The sequence below is a fragment of the Balaenoptera borealis genome, assembly GCF_965194805.1.
Source record: "Balaenoptera borealis genome assembly, chromosome: 7".
NCBI classification, from domain to species: domain Eukaryota; kingdom Metazoa; phylum Chordata; class Mammalia; order Artiodactyla; family Balaenopteridae; genus Balaenoptera; species Balaenoptera borealis.
The window spans coordinates 122,435,838-122,455,988 of NC_138864.1; the positions used below are offsets into that span (position 1 = coordinate 122,435,838).

At 41.6% G+C, this 20,151-nt stretch overlaps 1 protein-coding gene across 3 annotated transcripts in view; it reads left to right on the forward strand.

Moving 5' to 3' along the window:
- Nucleotides 1-20,151, forward strand: part of CNTNAP2 (contactin associated protein 2) — a 2,074,761-nt gene that overhangs the window by 1,803,526 nt on the left and 251,084 nt on the right. For all 3 annotated transcript variants that reach the window (XM_082400459.1, XM_082400458.1, XM_082400460.1), the window contains one exon: nucleotides 3,367-3,537. In XM_082400459.1, coding sequence (XP_082256585.1) covers nucleotides 3,367-3,537 — 171 coding nt within the window. The remainder of the gene's footprint in view (nucleotides 1-3,366; nucleotides 3,538-20,151) is intronic.

Consider the following 20,151-nt stretch of genomic DNA (forward strand, 5'->3'; position numbering starts at 1 on the left):
AGTGGAATTGGATATAACTTATCCAACTGTTTCATTTATCCATTGATTTAATAATTATTTATTGAGTACTTAATATGTTCTGGAGCTAAAGGTTGCAGAGATGAAATGGTTTTCTCCCAGCTTTCAAGGAGCTTACGGTCAGCTGGGAGCAATATAAACAAACAGTAATAATGCTATAAGCTCCTTGCATCAGGCGGTGCAATGAGCACTAGGAAAAGCGCTCATGTTATTTTGTTATAACCAGAAATCCTGGAGACTGGGCCACAGACTCACCAGAACAGGCCTCACAGAAGTTCATCAGGGTCTGGAACAGCGGCACCCAAACTTTCTTATTCTGCCCCCACTCACTAAAGCCTTTAAGCTCACATCCCAACAAGCTTACTTATGAATTCTATCCATGCTCCACTGTACTCATATACTATGTACATTATCAAGTATGACTAAAGTGAATATTTCAAATGGTGAGGTTTTTAAAAATCTAAATAGACTTTCTGGTCCCCTCTGCTTGTGCCCCAGTGACTCTCCCCAGCGTGGATACCTCAGCTGCCACCATCAGTCAGGTCCAGGTAGAGTCCTCACTGTTGCTGGCCAAGAATCTGGACTTAGTCAATTCATCCAGAGACTGGGGACAGCCCACAAGCGACGACTCCAAAGATGTCATGTGGTCATCCAGACATTTCCGGAATGATGACTGATAACCACCATTTGTACAAGGCGTAATTTCCCTGTGAATATATTCATTCCAGAGACCAAATTAATTCAGAGTTGCTTAGTGAGCATAGAATGAGAGCTAATGGAATTGTGGTCTGCAGGGATATTTCAGCAAATGAGAATAACGGATTGAACTGTCCTTCTCCTCTCTGGGGATATTTCTGTCTGAATAACCAGTGCCGGACCTCAAATAAATACTGACATATTTTACTTTTAGCTTTCCTTTTTTCTAGAATCATTTTAGACATCTGCCCTTCTGTTAATACATCACCACCTCAGAAAGTAAGAATGCATTTGATTGGATTGAAACTTTAAAATGTTAATTACATCTATGTCCTGGGGATACAGCCTAAACAGACGGAATTGCTTTGCCTTCAGGTTGAAACGTGGCTGGGGACTGATCCTTGCCGGCTCCTAGGTTGCTAAAAGGCTCTCTCACCCATTAGGCGAGCTGAATCCTGCCAGCCCTGGGGACTCTTCATTCCCTCCTAGAACTCTGATTGGTGACAGGGTAGCAACTTTAGCTCTTATCTGAGAGACCTTCATTTTCAGCCAGCTGGGAGAGGTGACTGAACTCCTCTCACCAGACTTGAAGCCAGATCTTGAGCTGGGAAGAGTGCTCAGAGCTCAGGTGATAGAAACTTAAACCATGGTTAAGATTCTTTCTTTTCAGGTATTTTTCTAACCAATATCATATCACATCCTTCTTCCCAAGAGGAAACCAGTCTATTTTTCTCCTACTGAAAGCTATGATATTGCAGTTTTTTAAAAAAGAGCTTGAAACTGCACTAAGACTTTTGGGACACCTTCAACAGTGGACTCCACCACCACTGGTTTTACCTTAATGGAGACGTTTACAAACATACTTTGCACTGACTGACTGCTTACATTGGGTTGGCCAAAAAGTTCATTTGGGTTTTTCCGTAAGATGTTATGGAGTTAATTAAATGAGGATATTTTAATATCTCATAATATAGCAACATTATATATTTAATTTGAACTTATGGCATAAGCATAGCAGTACCAACACGAAGTTAACTCTATTTAAGAATAGCAGTTGAACTTATTGCCTGTATGCATTATTTGCATAAAAGGAAGGAAAAAATATTGTAGATAGAAACTAACAGAGTAAATGTAGTTGATTCATTGTGTTCTTTGAAGGAAAGATATGGCAAAATCAACTTTTAAAAAAACATGTATTTTAGATGTTAAAAGAAAATTTTCCACAGGCAGTTTACTGATCTAGTAGGCTTTCATTCAGCAGCTCATGAATCAGGCAGCCTCCAGTCTAGCAGAGAGAAAGGAGCTCCAAAGAGCTGTACAAGGAGAGATGTTTACAGACCGAAGGGAGCAGGAACTAGGAAGTTACACTGACCGTGTGCTGGTGCTTGAAGCAGGGTTGCTCCGCTTACACGAGCAGAGGGAAGGCTTGGAGCGTCAGGTACCTTGAGCCGAGCAGGCAAGTGTTGACTGGGTGGCCTGGGCCTTCCTTCTCTGGGTGAGCGGAGCACAGAAACTCAGTTAAGTTTTGCTTTGCTGACCTGGGGCTTAGCAAGAGTGACTCCATTTTGGACCTCACCTGGTGACTTTAACATGGGTTTAGTATTAACGGTAAAGGCTTTAGTAACTGTTTTAAAGCATATCCATGTATTTCGGTCCCTAGCTGTGCTGGCAAATGTACTCAGAAATGTGCACATTCTAAAGGAATCTCTCCCCTGGAGATAAAGTCTGGAGTAAGCTCTTGGTATCATATTAAATTCTTGGTCCATCTGTTCTGATGGACTGTGAGTCCTCCAGTTTGGTGCTTGTATTTTGCCCTGTGAACTGCCTTTCTCCTGGGGCCACTGGCTACTACCAGGCAATGAGTAGGGAGGGGGGCGGGTACAACTGTGTCTACCCCATGTGTTCAAGGGTAGAGGCTGATTGTGAGCGCTCAGGTGGGCTCAGCTCAGCAGTCCCGCCCCCCAAAACACCCACAGGTCAGAGTGTCCCCTGGAGTCCCCAGGGAGGAAGGGGCTGGGGAGGAGACACTCCCTTTACAGCAACTCGCCTCTGAGGTTTGGAGCAGGAGGGGTGGGGAGATGACTGGCCTGTCACCCCACCTCTTTCCTCAGCTCCTGGCTCCGCAGGGCTTCTGCGCCTGCCGCGGCTGTACTCCTGCTGCGCCTGTCCCTGGTGTCTGAGTGGCTGCTAGCCGGAAGCAGGCACGGGTCACTCCAGGCAAAGGCAGATGAGAAGCAGGGGCAGAATACCAAAGACCCCCTTCCGGGTGTGTCCCTCTAGGTCGAGTCTGGGCGCTTCTTGCGTCGAACATAAGCCTGAGTTCAAACCAGCCACACCCACCCACCGCGTGAAACCAGGGACCTCTCTCCATTTTCTCCTCTTCTGACATATACGCCTGAGAGCCCCTCCAGGACTGCTCTTAGTAGGGTTTATCAGTCCTTAATCAAATATTTTATATACATACCCACATATAACTTTTGGAAAGTCAAGATATGTTTGTGGGGATTTTGTGCAGTGTTGTTCAGCAGGCAGAGAAGAAACAAGGGCTACTGTCAGTGGAAATGTATTAAAACTCAGAAAATGGATATCTTTTATATCACTGCCATGATCAAGTGTAAATTACCCTGTTTTCTTTCTTTGCTCCTTTCACAGGGAATTACTGGAATGCTGCCTCTTTCCCAAACCCATCATCCTACCTGCACTTCTCTACTTTCCAAGGGGAAACCAGCGCGGACATCTCTTTCTACTTCAAAACATTAATCCCCCGGGGAGTGTTTCTTGAAAATCTGGGGAACACGGATTTTATCAAACTCGAACTGAAATGTGAGTATAAATTCTTTGTCAGCTCCTCAATAGCTACTCTTGTCACTTCAAGCTGATCTTCACCCTGATTGTGTAATTTCGTTGGCTTCACATATCAATGGCTTCCTTTGTTCTGAAAACAGCGCTAGATGGTAGATGCACAACTTGAGAAAGACCTAGGTTCCTGTGCTCAGATTGCTCACCGGGAAGCAGACACAGACAGAGCTTCCCACAGTGCTGTTCAGGGAGGATGAGAGAGAATAAATTGCCCTGATAACATGGGAGAAGAATGTGTATTTTTTTCTTATTGAAGTATAGCTAATTTACAATGTTGTGTTAGTTTCAAGTGTACAGCAAAGTGATTCAGTTTATATATATAACTTTTCAGATTTTTCTCCATTATAGGTTATTACAAAATATTCAATATAGTTCCCTGTGCTATACAGTAGGTTCTTGTTGTTTACCTATTTTATATATGGTAGTATGTATATATTAATCCAAACTCCTAATTTATCCCTACCCCCGCCTTTCCCCTTTGGTAACCCTAAATTTGTTTTCTAGGTTTGTGAGTCTATTTCTGTTTTGTAAATAAGTTCACATGTGTAATTTTTTTAGAGTCCACATATCAGTGACATCATATGATGTTTGTCTTTCTCTGACTTACTTCACTTAGTATGATAATCTTGAAGTCCATCCATGTTGCTGCAAATGGCATTATTCCATTCTTTTTATGGCTGAGTAGTATTCCATTGTATACATATACCACATTTTCTTTATCCATTCATCTGCCCATGGACATTTAGGTTGCTTCCATGTCTTGCCTGTTGTAAATAGTGCTGCTGTGAACATTGGGATGCATGTAACTTTTTGAATTAGAGTTATGTGCCAAGGAATGGGATTGCAGGATCATATAGTAACCCTATTTTTAGTTTTTTAGGGAATCTCAATACTGTTCTACCTGGTGGCTCTGCCAACTTACATTCCCACCAGTAATGTAGGAGGGTTCCCTTTTCTCCACACCCTCTCCAGCATTTATTATTTGTAGACTTTTTAATGATGGCCAGTCTGACTGGTGTGAAGAATGTGTTTATTTTCCAAGGACACAGGGTTAAGAGTAGACAGAGGATTGGTAAATATCAAGAATAAGGAATAAGAGAGTGAGGGTAACAACACAAAGGGAAAGAGGAATAATCAGAATTAACATCTGTGGGAGTTCAAGGAGCAGCCTTGTGTTGTGCTATGGAAATTTGAGTCTGCAGCTTTGCAGAAGAGGCCACACATCCACCCACCCTATAAAGGTTTGAGTTCTGGATGATCTCGCCAAGGGCACAGAAACTAACAGAATGTGAGCAAGAGCCAATGCTGCCCTGTCCGTGGAAGGCAGGGGGTCACTGAATCTGAGAAGGGCAATTCTCATGGTACCAGGGCCCTTTTATCCTTGGGGCATAGGTGCAGCTTCAGGAATTTATGTCCACAAACTTCCAGCTTTGATGAACATTTGCATACACCATGCTCTCCTGTTCAGACCCAGATGGAATCAGCAAAGAAACAGACAGGACCAGGAAGGGGAAGCAAGTCTGTGCCCACCTGTTGCTCCATGAAAACTCCTCGGTGCCCTCTCCCCACATCAGAGTGTCTTTCTTCCTAGTCTGTGCTCTTTATCCAAGTGCCTGTGATACTGGGTCTGGTCTGAGGAAGATCCGAAAGCTATTTTCCAGAAATATCTGATGGAATACTTTTCTCCTTTTGTAGTTATAATTATGCAACATGGTCTTTGAAAACTGGAATCTCAGGTCACTGTCTTTCTGCTGAAATCCTATGGGATTCTTTTCATTAAATGGTGGACTGTGGTACGGCAGGAAGTGCGTGCACTTCGGAATTCTCATTCTCCTGTTGAAATCCAAGTTCTTGTGTAAATTGCTTAATCTGCTTAAATCTCAATTTCCTAATCTGTGAAATGGGGATGGTGAGTTGTGGAGGTTGTTAGGACGCTAGGGTGTAGCCAGTCATGAAGCATTTATTTCAGTGTCTAGTCGTTGCTGTCTATTATCTTCTTCCCAAGAAAGCTCATTACAGATCTAATGTGAACGAGATCCGATTGAAAGGAAGACTGAGAATATTCTAGCCTTAGAAATAAATAGAAATCCACTCTTTTCATGAATTATGGATTGGAATTATTTATAAGGGATTTTCACTTTCCACAGCAAATTAATTGAATCAAACTGTTTTCTGACTTACACAGAGTTGGATTGTGTTTTAGAAATAACTCATGGCAAAAAAGGAAAATTGACAATTCCATATCTGAGTAATTCTATAAGCTCCTATAAAATTACTATAAAATTCACCCTGCCCTTGTTTTCTATCCCCATGTTTTGTAAACCCAGGCCTGGGTTGTAAGAAGACAAACGAAGTAAGAGCAGACATTTCTACTTAGAAAGAGCAGACATTTCTACTTAGCACCTGCAGAATAGAATTGCACTTATTTATAATTACAAAAAACCTTCATAGATGTTTTCAAGTTTTCCAAGTCTTTCCATGATACGAAAACTCTGTGACAGAGGGTGAGGTATAGTCTTGTTTTGTCATACAGCTCTTTTCTGTCACATAGTTTACCTTTGGTAAAGAAGTATGGGATATTCAAGGCACGGATTAGAGGCTGGCTTCTCCTCGGAGTTCTCTAGACCTTCTAAAATTACTAAGGGTGGAAATACCTTTTATAAGATCCCCCAAACGGCGGAGATACCAAATGTCCATCATTATATAGCATCTCCATTCAGGTTCAAAGGAATTTATGGGATGAAAAAAGGCCCGTTTCTCTATTTGAGCAAAACTTCTTCAAAGTATACAAGAAGTGATGCTTTCATGAAGAACATGGAGAAAAAAATGATTGAGGCTTCCTTCTGCCCATTTATCACATTTCTCCAGACTCTTCTCTGCAGGATCCACGGGGCAGTGGGTAGAGATGGAGAATTCTCGCAGGCCCATCTCTGTCTTCCACTGATGAGTCACTGCAAACCTAACGGGTCTTGAAGTCAAACTCTTAAAAAGTGTCTCTACTCTTTTTTCCCGTTTAACTTGCAAGGCTTTCTGATCTCTTTCTGGTAGGAATTCAAATTTTGTTTCTCTACATGTGTCTCAAAGGAATTTTATCACAGTTCATGCCTACATAGTGGTTTCCAGAACAACATTTCTGCTAACTAACGACACTGTGCCCTTCTGTCAGAAGTGGGAGATTCTTGACTCTAAGAGCAGTGAGTCAGTTGCGCTAAGTTGATGCGATACCATCAGCATCTTAATGTGCAAAAGTAAAAACGCAGATAGGATAAAGTAAGAGTGCTGTTACTCACTAACATACTCTAAAGGTAAAATTTTCAGGCTGTATTTCATTTATTTACTATCTGTATTTTTTCATTCATTCAGTGAATATTTACTGAGTACCTACCATGTCCCAGATGCTGTGCTAGGTCAAACATAGTTAAGTCAAGCATGGTTTCTTTCCCTCAAAGAATTTTCTGTTTGTTTTGGAAAGCAACGAAGTAAATCAGTAGTTACAATAACAATAAAAATAGCTCAGCTTTGTTCAGACTCCAACACTGTTCCAGGGATTTTACATAGAGCATCTCACTTCATTTCCTAACCACCCTTCGGACTGGGCAGTACCATTAGCATCTGTACTTTACGGGGAAACTAAGGCACAGGGCGTGTAAGTTGCCTGGCCAAGGTCACACAGCGAGGAAGTGGCAGCGCTGGTGTTTGACCCCAAACATTTTTTGTCTGTCCCGAGTCATTGCTGTCAACACCAAACTGCACTGCCTCTCAAAACAGACATTGAGAGAGGTGGCTGAGCGCACCAGGGTGGGGGGCGGATTTACACCCGACTGGGGTGACAAGGGTGCTTCCCAGAGAGTGTAACTTTAATTAAATTTTGACGGACAAGCAGGAGGCAGGAAGGTGAAGAAGGTGGAGGAAGAAGGGAGATCAGGAAAGGAAAAACATTATAGGAGGAGAACATCGGTGAGTGAAGGTACAGGGACTGAACCCAAGGGCTCCAGAGGAGACAGTTCAGCAGGGCACCCAGTGCACACCCAGAGCCGCAGCTAGAAGGGCAGGCAGTGGTCAGACCACTAACATGTGCTCCGGGCTGGGGCGGAGTTGGCTTGTCTCAACCCTGAAAGTTATGGTGAGCAGGGACGTAACATGCTCAGACTTGCATTCACCAGAGAAAAGATGGAAAAGCCAGAGAAGAGGCGGTAGGGGCTGGTGTGAAGATGGTGGCAGAGTGAATGGGAGCTGGGGAAGATGACAACGAAGGGCTATAGATGCAGGAGATGCTTAGGAGAGAGATTCCACAGATTCTAACAAAATGGTTGTATGGGTGAAGTGAGAGGGAAGGTTCTAGAATGAAGCCAACATTTGGTTGTGATGGTTTTGATGATTGTGTGAGTAGAACAACTTTCACTAAGGAGTGTGGCATTGGAGGCAAAATGCAAACTGCATTTTGGATACTTTGAGTTTGAGCGTCTGCTGGATATAGGAGTGTCTATCCAAGTGGACACATCTAGAGGGTGCTGTATATACAAGTCTGGAGCCCAGCAGAGCGCTCTGAGAAACACACAATTTGAGCATCATCGTCACCTAGAGAATCATTAGGAAATTAGTATTGGGTGCCCCCAGCATGGATGAGATTGCCCAGGACAAATGTGCAGAGAGAGGAAAGGAGATGTCCAAGAATGAAAACCACACTTAAAACCACAAGAAAAGTAGCTTGCAGAAGGCTGCCAGAGAAGTGGGAAGACAGTGATATCCCAGAGATCAAATAAAGAAAGAATTTCAAAAATAAAAAATGTGTTTGATACCGCTGAACTGAGAGGTCACTAAAATAAGAACATAAAGGGCTCATCAGCTTTCACATGTAGAGGTCACTGTCAAAATGTAAGACAGTGTCTGCAGTGAGTGGAGGTGGATACAGAGATCAAGGGATGGTGGTTTTGTTTATTGTTCTTGTTGTTGTAAGTGGTAGGGACTTGAGCACCCATGTATATTAAAGAGGAAAATCCAGTAAAGAAAAAGACATTGGAGATACGGGAGAGAAGGGACTGGCTGAAGAAGTGAGGTCCCCAAGGAAGTGGGAATGAGTGAGACCCAGAATTAGAACATCTGAACGGGCTGAGAGATGCAAATCAACGTAAGGAGGACAGCATAAACCATGGGCAAGTAGGTCCATTTCCAAATCAGAAATTACTTTTGATTCTGTTGTTTTGTTTGCTTATTTTTTGTTAGTTATTTCTGAGATGGCAGAGGAATCGTTCTTTAAAAAATATTCCCTAACAACCATGGGTTTACCCATTTATTTTTTCAGAGTTCCCCGTAGGGAACAGCTTGACTTCTCTGCATCCCTTTTCTGGCCAAGATAGTCCCATCTTGACCATGACCATGGTCCCATCATCAGGCCACCTCTCACTGAGCACCTGCTGTGTCAGAGGCACTAGGGTGGATCCTGGAGATTCCGAGGTGAAGACAAGAGAACCCAACACCCTCACCTACGGAAGGAGACAAACACATTAATAGCAGTATGGATGCATAACTTTAATTGAGAATTTCCTAAGGGCCAGGTACTGTTCTAAAGCTTTTACAGGTACCAACATTTTTAGGTTTCATGACAAGTTTTATCCACATTTGACAGATAAGGAAACTGGGACACACAGGTTATAGAGCTGATTTCAGATATTGTGCTTATGATCATTAAAATACAATAAATAAATTACAAGGGTAGGCATAAGATATTGTAAATGTCCAGAGGAGAGATACATAACCCAACCTGGGAATGAAGAGGAAGATGAGGTGATACCTGAGTTGGGTCATTGAGAACAGGCAAAGAAGTTAGCTAGATGAAGAAGTAGGGGAAAGAATTCTAGCAGGAGGGGGCAATGCAAACGAAAGCATAAGGATGGTGGGGGGACTTCCCCTGGTGGCGCAGTGGTTAAGAATCCGCCTGCCAATGCAGGGGACACGGGTTCGATCCCTGGTCCGGGAAGATCCCACATGCCGCCGAGCAACTAAGCTCATGCGCCACAACTACTGAGCCTGCGCTCTAGAGCCCGTAAGCCACAACTACTGAGCCCACAAGCCACAACTACTGAGCCCGCTCACCACAACTACTGAAACCTGCGTGCTCTAGGTCCCGCGTGCCGCAACTACTGAGCCTGCATGCTGCAACTACTAACGCCCGCATGCCTAGAGCCCATGCTCCACAGCAGGAGAAGCCACCACAGTGAGAAGCCCGTGCACTGCAATGAAGAGTAGCCCCCGCTTGCTGCAATTAGAGAAAGCCCGCGTGCAGCAACGAAAACCCAATGCAGCCAAAAATAAATAAAATTTTTAAAAAAAGCATAAGGATGGGGAACCTGATGGGTGCTCAGGAGCTACAAATGTTTGCTATTGTTAGAGTAGGAAGTACGACATGGGTAGTGGAGATTTTTTTAGGCAAGTCTCAGATACGATTCTAAATATACAGCGATCTAAATATTTCAACCAATAGTTACTGAGTACCTGCTACGTATGTGCCAAAGAGGAACTCAAGAAGAATAAGACATGTCCCCATCCCACAGTCCCACACAATCTAGTGGGAGAGACTAGCATATGAAACAATATTTTGGATAAGATGAAATAAATATTAGAGCAATACACTGTGGTGACCCAGATGAGGCAATAATTACTTCTGACTGGAGAATAAGAAAAGGTTCTTTGGAGATTATATCATTTTAACTGAGCCTCAAAATAAATGGGAAAGAACATTTTAGGCTCTGGATGCCAAAGGAAGAAACTACAGTGTAGATGCATGGCTATATCGCAGATGTGTGAGGTGCGTGGTCCATTGGCGTGGCAAGGGCTGTGGAACGCTGTGCACCGTGGTATCTCCAGGGCCACAACACTGCCTGGCACATGGAGGTGCCGAGTAAGCATTTGTTGAGAGAATGAAATGAATGAATGAGGTGCTGGTCTAATGGAGAACTATGGACAATCTAGGTGGAAAAGGAGATCACCATGTCAGGGGGCCGGTGATCAAAATGATGACACATTGAAAGGTGGAAGGACAGATCATGGTTGGTGAAATTTTGGAATTCAAGATTTCACAGAAAAGCAGTTTGGGTGGTAAGAAGGTCTACAATGCATTGTCTGGCCATGCACATGGGCTTCCGGGTTGTATGAAAAGGCTATGGAGAAAGTCAGGGAACTGGAGGCCAGTGTTGGCTGTCATCCCCATCACTGCTGAGGTCCCTAGTAGCCGTGGCAAGGGGCGCAGTGGACAGGGAGCCTGTGAGCCAAGCGTTACAGTCCTCGGGTTCAGTGATGGCAGCAATAAGCATGGGAGAGGGAACGTCACAGGAGGACACGCTGCTGAGTGAAGGCTCTGGTGCCATAGAACAGAAGAAGCGCTGAGGTCAAGGGTACTCCCAGCTGCCCTCCTGACCCCAAGACGTGGGCCCCTGGGGAAGGGTGTTGCATGGCTGATGGGTAGGTCTTCCTCAAGGTGAACTGTAATCAGAGGAAGTATTTGGAAGTGTTTGATGATAAATAGTGACCGTAGCATTTTCATTTTTGTTTAACAATTTAAAAGAGCTTACACAGTGGGAAGTTTTTGAAGGGGATGTTTACTGCCTAGGAAACATGCAGGAGAAGCAACCAGAAACTGTTGCAATACCTTAGCATAAGCTTCCGTGTTGGCAGAGCTTGAGCTTTTTCAGATATCCAGATGACATGGAGAACATATCTGCATTTAACGCACATATCTCCACAAAAATGTGGCGGTAGCAGTCCAATGTCCTGCTAATCTTGGAGAAGGGTATTAAGGAAAAACTTTCTTTTTCTGAGATGCCACCTTCTGCAATACACATGCTCAAGAACGTCACAGAAGAAAATATTCAGCAATATATAGAAACTGATGAATCAGAGGAAATAAACTAATGGCAGTTTATCTTCCACTATTTCAGAATTGGAACAACTTTTATATTAAAAGAGCTTCACTTGTACAGACATGAGGAATGTCTAATTCCGCTTAACCGGCCTCTTGTGCCATAGGGATGTTATTTAGGGTGTTTTTTCTTTCATAAATATTGTGAGTGCTTACTAATACAGATCAGGTGGTAGCACCTGGATTTTTCCTTTTAACTATCCAAGCCATCTTAAGTTATCCACATAGATTTAGGAAGAATTTTAGTGTTTCTACTACTTTGCAAGTCTATGAGTTCAATTTGTATTAAAGATTTCGGAGTCTAAAGAATGACTCTGGCTTAGTCATTATAATACATAAGAAAAAATTACCGCCTTAAAAAATTTTAAACCTGCATAGCAACACTATTGTGATTCTTAAAATTTTTTTTCTAGTGTCTGATTTAAACTTTTCAATTTCAATTGTAGACCAAAAAATTTCAGAGATGTAAGTAAAGGTGAAAGTTGTGCTGTATTAAAGCTATTTAATATGTTAGCTGTGTGCATTTTAAGTATTAAGAGATATACAAACAATTGGTAAAGTCAAATTGAATGACCCAGATATTTTTGCCAGTCTTACTGAAGGGGCAGTTATTTGAGTATATGGCATAGGTGCCCTAGAGTTAAAAGAATAGTCTTTAGAGTACGATGTCCTCCTGATATGAAAAATTGCCCAAGTTACCTTAGATATTACTGATCCACCCGTATCAGCTGATTTGGAAATTTCTAGAAGGAGTGGGAATGCCTCTTAAGCTGGCCAGATGGAGTCACTTCTCTCTGCAGAGTTTGTGTTCCTGCCTTTCCTTCTCTACACTCCAGAGACATCTAGAAGACCATCTCCCTATTGAAATCCTGCCCACACAAAAGACTTTTTTACTGCATCTGGATTTAAAATATAAAACATAAATAAAAGAGAAGCCTTTCATTTTCCTAAAAAAACCACATTCCTACAAGACAATTAATTTGGTGCATTGCCTGGAAAATAATAGGCCTCCTCATTAAAGAGCATCTTCACATAGTGTTTGTCTGAAGAGTATGCGTTGTGTGTCATTTCTGTAGAGAAATGCTAAAGTTTCTTAGAGATTTTCTTCTGGTGGAATTTCTCATCTATCTCATTCCCTTTGATTCTCACATTTTCTGCATTATTTATTGTGTGTGATAGTCCACAGAATCTTTCCCTTCAAAGAGATGGCCTGTTAAAGTGTCAAAAAGACCAGCTATTAGAATCAGCCTGCCTGTGGCCAGCTGGAAGAGGATGGGCATCCTAAGAGGAGAAGAGATTAAAGAAGCTTGGATTCATGATCCTGATCTGAGACAGAGCTGGGAGAAACAGTGTGCTATCATGACAATAATAAACACATGGATTAGTGAGAAAAACTGGAAATATATGTGTGGAGTTATAAGAAGGTTAGAGACCTTACATCTGCCATTCTAGATGCTACCAGCGTCTCTGCAGGCTTGATATTTTATAAAAACAAATGCTTCAAGAGGGAAGAGTTGGTGCCATCACTGGTTAGTGCTTGTTACCAACGCTGGAGAATTGATCCAACTAAGGATGACACTTGGGACCAATTAATTCAAAGCTGGCTAAAAAAAAAAAAAAGAAGAAGAAGAAGAAGAAGATACAATAAATCGGGGAGCAGAGCTTCATTTAAATATAGTGAGTGACTGGGGACGATTAGTTGAAATAGCTCAAAACCAGAAATATCTCAAAGGGCCGAAGGTAACCGTAAATACAAGAATGCTAGGCTCTTACAAGTCATCAAACACCTAAACTAAAGCCATGTGACAAAACATTGGCCAACTAGATGTCAACTGGAAACCGTACAAAAGCAGTTTTTTACAAATGAAGAGTTCTGGGAGTTATCTTCTTCAAGACACATTTTGCTCAAATTACAAGATAATTTTTAATAGCAATCAAGATAGGAAATTTGAGGAGACAGGGAGAAACATAAACGCTTACATGAAATCTAACAGAGGACGAGGGTCATAGCTAGAATATATTTTTATTAGATACTTTAAGAAAAGAAGACTTGTTTTCATCTCTATGATATTCATGGTTTTTTAAAAAATTTTCTAGTTTAGCTATTTCCCAACTTATAAAGGGACTGTGTTGTAGGGGTTTCTGAGCCTGTCATTCAGGTCCTGGAATGTATCTTCCTATATACATAACATTGTAAATGGCACTCGTATTCCACAGCTAACCATAAGAAGCTTTGTTGTTTGTCTGTGTTTTAAGGGTGGCTGAAAATAGAGCTGCATGTGCCAACCTGAGGGTTCTGGGATCTGAAGTCCATTCAGTGTAGAACAGAAATGTTGAAGAACAAAGGGAATTTCTTCCCATATCTCTGAATGTCGAGCTTGTCCTAGACAGACTTCTCAATAGGAAAAGGTTTTGTTCACCTTTATGATAGTCAAGGCACAACCCTGCGTCTCCTTTCTTTGGGAGCTTGGCTTGGTGGGGTTAGTAAAGGAGATGGCTCAGACGTCCAGAGCATGCACAGTCTAAAGCCTCCCATGTGGCTCCCAGACACTTCCCTTTGCTCTAAAACTTCATAGTTTTATGAATTATAAAATTCCATTAATTCATTCAAATATCACATTATAACCTACGTATTTTTTAACTATGGCAATGTTGTGATACAGAGCTGGGTATTGAAACTAGAATAAGACCATTATGACGTAATTTATCCCTTCAAAATTCCAGTGGTCTGAGGGAGAAATCCTTTGGTGATATTTTTTAATCTTATGAATAAATATTTTAAATATGATAAGATCATAAGAGATTTAGGAATAAGAAATTTTCTTGTTTAGGACTAAGTTAAGCTGCTGTAACAAATAAGACCCCGGGTTTCAGTGACTGTATGGCAGCGTCATCTGCAGGCTCTGTTCCAGGAAGTCCTTCCATACAGTGATCTGAGATCACGGCTCCTCTTGTGCTGTGGTTCCACCATCTCCTAGAGCCTGGGAGTTTCTAAACCAGCTGGCAGAGAGGAGGGGGGAGGTGGAGAAGCATCCTCTCTTCTCACCCACACTGGTCCGGAGGAGACACACACTCCTTTTGTTCTCATTCGGTTGGTGGTAACTGGGCGTACGGCTCCACCTAGATGTCCAGGGACCAGGAAATGCAGCTCCTGGATGCCTGGCAACTTTTCAGGGGTCGCTGTGGGAAGGAGAAGACAAACTTTTCATGAGAAGTTAGCAGTCAGAGGTGCTCTGGCCCGAGAAGGAGTAAGCTTTCACCTTGTCCAAAGACATCAAGGTAGGTTTCCAGAAGATGCAGCATTTGATTTGCTTTGAAGGGTGACAGGCAAATAAATGAGATAAAGACATTTTTCCAGAGAGTCAACAAGTAAAGGAGAAAGATCATGGAGCATTTGAGGCATTGAAAAGAATATAGCTAAAGCCCAGGGACTGGTTAAAAGACATTTCTCATTGAAGTAATGACCCACCCACATATCCGTGTTAAGAGTTGGACAAAAGAAAGCTAGCTGGACTTAAGGCCTCTTAGGAAATTATTCATTTTACTTGCCTTTGTGGATAGTGTTAAAAGGATCAAATTTGGTTTTCTGCATCTCTGAATTTGATTCCTCTGATGAGAACTCCTGAGAATGCCAAATGACTTCTCATGAAGAGGGGTTGATATTTAGTATTCTACAGGGTCTTCCTGGGTAAGTGCAACCAGAGCCAATGAATAATAGAAACAGTGTAGATCTGTCAAGTGTAATTATAACACTGAATATGCCGTCTTGCATTCTGATTCCTGTAGACATTAATTTAAACATCTGAACATGCTGGCACTTCAGACCTGTGAGGATTTTACTTTGAGAAATAGCATGACCTTATTATTTGGGGCCATTTTTAATACGGAAAAAAACCTCACATCTTGTTCAAAATTATTTTATGGTAAAATTTGACTACTCTCTTTTTAAAAAAATCTTCTCAGGTATCTTAAGAACAGGAAAGAAGTAAGGAGGAATGTTTCAATCTAGTTTTAAATTCCCTCTAATTTTCTGTATTTAAATGAAATCTCATTCCTTGCGTTTTGATTAACTAATCTCTCTGATTAAACACTTGTTAAAATTATAGAATAGAGTGGCTTAAAATGTCACCAACCTTTGCAAAAGAAGTGAAAATGATCAGATTGTAACTTTTAAATATTATACAAATAGTGTTTGTTCATTGTTGAATGATTTTCAAATCCAGAGAAGCAAAAAGAATAAACCCCAAAAATCAGCTATAATCTCAAATTCTAACGTATGTAATACCACTCTTTTGGTGTGCACATTTCCAAACATTTTTCTATGTGCTTATATATAATTTTTTACAAAAAGGAGATCATAGCAGTATATACTGTTTGTAACCTACTTGTTTCAAGTAACAACATTTTAGAAACACATTTCCAGGTCAATTTTTTTTAAACTCCACAACAGTGATTTTTTTTCACCTGAGGGCACAGACTATATCAGAATCTCCAAGAGAGCATGTATGGTTTAGAAGATCATAATGTTATATTTACAAAACAGAACAAGAAAGCTATTGTTTTGTTATACAACCTACAGAATATAACACACACACACAAAAAATCTTATTGGCTGGTAGGATGTTTATCTGAGATCTTCAGGGCTTTGTTTTATTGCCCACCAGCCTCCTACATCTGGGCATAACAACATCAGGAGGTGATAATTATGATTATTATGCCAACAAATGGGAGCATGGTTTAAAAAAAAATTGGGAAATACGGTGTCTCAATTGCCAAGTTCTCCATTTAACCAATTATCCCTTACTGTTGGGCTTAACTTTTAAAAGGCAGATTTTCACACAATCTGATCTACAGGCTTCCTGTTACTAATTCTCAGACCCTCATACCACTACTTACCTAAAGTACGGAGCACGCTATGCTGTTTAAGACTTTCTCACATACCGAGCATGGAGCGGCCAGGGCAGGCTAAAATGATGAAAGTGGAAGACCTCATTCGGGAAGGCCACACAAGGATGTGCCTTGCAGGGCAGCGCTCCTAATGGCTGACCTATTCCCAGAGCTCTTCCATTCACTCACCTTGTTGTCAAACCAACTGAGGCAGAGGCTGGCAAGTAGCTCAAGCCTACCCACAACTGTTCTCTCAAAGGAGCTCTTTAGACAGAAACCATGATCCATTCCTTCATCAAATAATGAAAAAAGTAAACATGCTTGTCTGTACTTTGTATAAGTTGGCCCTTTAAAAGGTTCTCACATGTTTTATATATACAGTCTTTACGGAGGCAAAATATTTGTTTATGCAGTATAATCAAGGGAGTTGTCTTTTCAGCTGTTATAACCAAAATTAGACAAAAGGAAGAGTTCTTGATGTGATTCATTTTTGTTATTTAACGTTATCCATTCCCATGGGGTGCTTTGTTCAAGTAGAAGCTGGTTGGCCCAACCCCAAGGGACGCTGTGAAGTTATGTCCTGTCATTTTCCAGAGGTGGAAATACATGACCTGAAGGGTCTATTACTCTTCTACAATGTTAATTGGACATTTCTCCAACGATAATTTCAACCTTGAGATTCTAAGATCCTGTATTTTTCATATTCAACCCTAAGATTCCTCATTTCTAATATTCATTACTAAATAGAAGAACAAACTGAAGTAATTGTAGCTAGAGAAAAACCATTAAGATAATTTAGATCTTTTGCAAAGATTCCAGGGAACTTCTGCAGGTCTTTCACACTTTAAGAAAGTTGTTATGTAGAAAGAGAGTGACTCTCCTCTCCTCACATTTCTCTCTGTGTTCCCGTTTAGATAAGATCTCGGCTGACCCCGTGGCATGGTTTCACTTTTTCTCCACTATTTGCCTGATACTGCAAATACTGCAGTTGAAGTGCATCTGGTGTTGCAATGGAAAACAGAATAAGTCTATTTTTATATTCTGAGTTCATAGCATGTAGAATATAGAATTGTCATTTGGCACTTTTTTCCTCATTAGAGAGGTCTTGTCTGAAGTCATACCAAGCTGGCATTGAAAGAATCTGCTAGAAAGGAAACAGTTTGCTGTAGAACAGAGAGAAAGAAACGGTGTCTGTGGTATGACCTATAGTCTGGGCTGAAACAGTCTATGGCAACCAGGAAATAGTCTGTTTTCCTTCTGACAGGCTTATTCACAGCTCTCACCAGCAGGCATGCGCCTTCCAAAGCCTTATCCTTTTCTCCTTGGATCTTTGGCTTTTACTCATGATGTGTCCCCATAAGCATAGCCATCCATAGCTCAGTCATTTATAAACTACAATTAATTAATTGACAGGTATGTTGTCTCCTTATAAGCTTCAGCGTGGTCCATGTTAACACCTATGAGCTTTTTTCCAGTTCAAGCTGTTTTAGCATCCAGCTGTATTACCTCCTTTGGCCCTCAAATCCCACACTCCATTCTCCTTGAACTCTCCATAGCCAGGTATCTCAACGAACAGCACCTGAAACCAGCCCCATAAATCACCCCTGGTCCTCCTCCAAGCACATTTCCTCCAATGAATGTTTTTCATTTTGCTGCACAACCTGACCTTAGTCAAGAGAAAAGCTTCCTCGACATCCATTGCCTCCTCGATCCGTTCTCCTCTCCATCTCAGGAGAATCCTTAGGCATCCAGTTTCGAGGTTTCTCTCCTGCAGCTTCAGCATTTCCTTTTATCACAAATATTCTGTCCTCACAGTCACCATCTGGGACTTTCATTTATTCTTCCAAACTGGCACTCTCTGCCCAGCACACAAGTCCCCACTGACTCCAAACACGGGGGTATTTAAACCCTGACTACATGTCCCTTACTGAGGACAGGTGCTGTTTCAAGCCCCATGTCCTTTTGGAAAGCTTTTTGTCTTTTTCCTTTTTGAATCATATAGGTCCATTGATATTCAAGAAGTTATTCTCAGAAGGTAGTTAAATGCATGGAGAAGACTAAAATTAGAAAGGCTTTGCATTTTAAAGACAGCTCTCTGTTTTTTCATGGCCAATGGTAACTCTTTTGCTTCCTTTTCTCTGTGGATGCCTTTGTTTGTGAAGTTATTTTTTAACCATAATAAAAAGCTTAAAGGCAAAAATACATAAAGAGAAATACTTCTCATACTCAGGAGGTTATCAACATACCAGAGATTTAAAAATGAGTTCATAGCATTGATTGTTAAGCTCCAGGCATTTCCTTGAAGAACTTCCAAAAGACTTCAAATAAATTTTCTCCTTGCCAGTGTTCACTTTCAGATGTGTTTAACACTGAGATTTTGGGTGTGAATATGCATATTGGCTCTAAAAATTTCCATACTCACAAACTAAGACTATAGTAAAGAAAAGTAGGGTTTTTTTTAATTTCCTGCATAATATGAAAAGCAGTACAGCACAGTTAGAAAAACAGAAGCTCAATGCTTAGTTATAACTGGATGTTAGCATCTTATAGACTCAATTTCCTTATCTAGGCAGTGAAGGGGAGCTTGGAAGTTGGACTTCATTTTTGTACATCTTTCAGTCTGAACACTGTTGGGCTTGATTACATGCCTCAAAAGCAAAGTGATTATTTTTGCAGAGAATTAGACCAACTGCAAACTTGGAAGGACCACAGCTCACACAAAATTTCACACAATTGTTTTGAGGGTCCCCCAAAACAACCCTCATTTTCAATGATTCTCTAAAAGGACTCACAGAGCTCATCAAAGGCTGCTCTACTCGTGGTTATGGTTATGACACGGAAAGAATGCAGATTAGAATCAGACAAGAGAAAGAGCACAGAGGGCAGAGACCAGGAGAAGCCCCAGGTACCAAGCCCCCAGGTGTGCTCTTCCTATAGAGTCATGGACACCTTACTTTCCCGGAATTGATTGTGCCAGTATGCATGGGGTACTGCCAACCAGGGCAGCTCCCCTGAGCCTCAGTGTTCAGAGTCTTTATTCAGGCTCCTTTATTTAGGAATGGTCCACTGTTCATGTGGCCAACCTTGGTTTCCAGCCCCTCCAGGGACTGAACTGTGTGATCCAAACCCCTACCCTACATCACATCATTGGTCTATCTAGGGTGGTCAGCCCCTACCCAAATTACTATTTGATGAGGTTCCTACCCCAAATACTATCTGGTAAGGCCAGCCTCCACCCTAAATTACATTGTCAGACTACCTGGCATGACCCAAGGCCCCCAGGCAAACAGAGACACCCCTACCAGGCATAACACTCCAAGGCTTTAGATATTATCTACCCAAAGCCAAGGGCAAAGTCCAGACCCCTCCTCGGACAAGGTTAAACTCTTCACTACACAGTTTGAAAATCTCTTGATGACAAGGAAGCAGAAGATTCCTAGGGCCTTCCTACTAGAATGGAACTTGGCAACCCTAGTGTTTAAAGTAGTATTCCATGAAAATTGATACAACCACTATGGAGAACAGTATGGAGGTTCATTAAAAAACTAAAAATAGAACTACCATACCACCCAGCAATCCCACTACTGGGCATATACCCTGAGAAAACCATAATTCAAAAAGAGTCATGTACCACAATGTTCATTGCAGCTCTATTTACAATAGCCAGGACATGGACGCAACCTAAGTGTCCATCGACAGATGAATGGATAAAGAAGATGTGGCACATATATACAATGGAATATTACTCAGCCATAAAAAGAAACGAAATTGAGTTT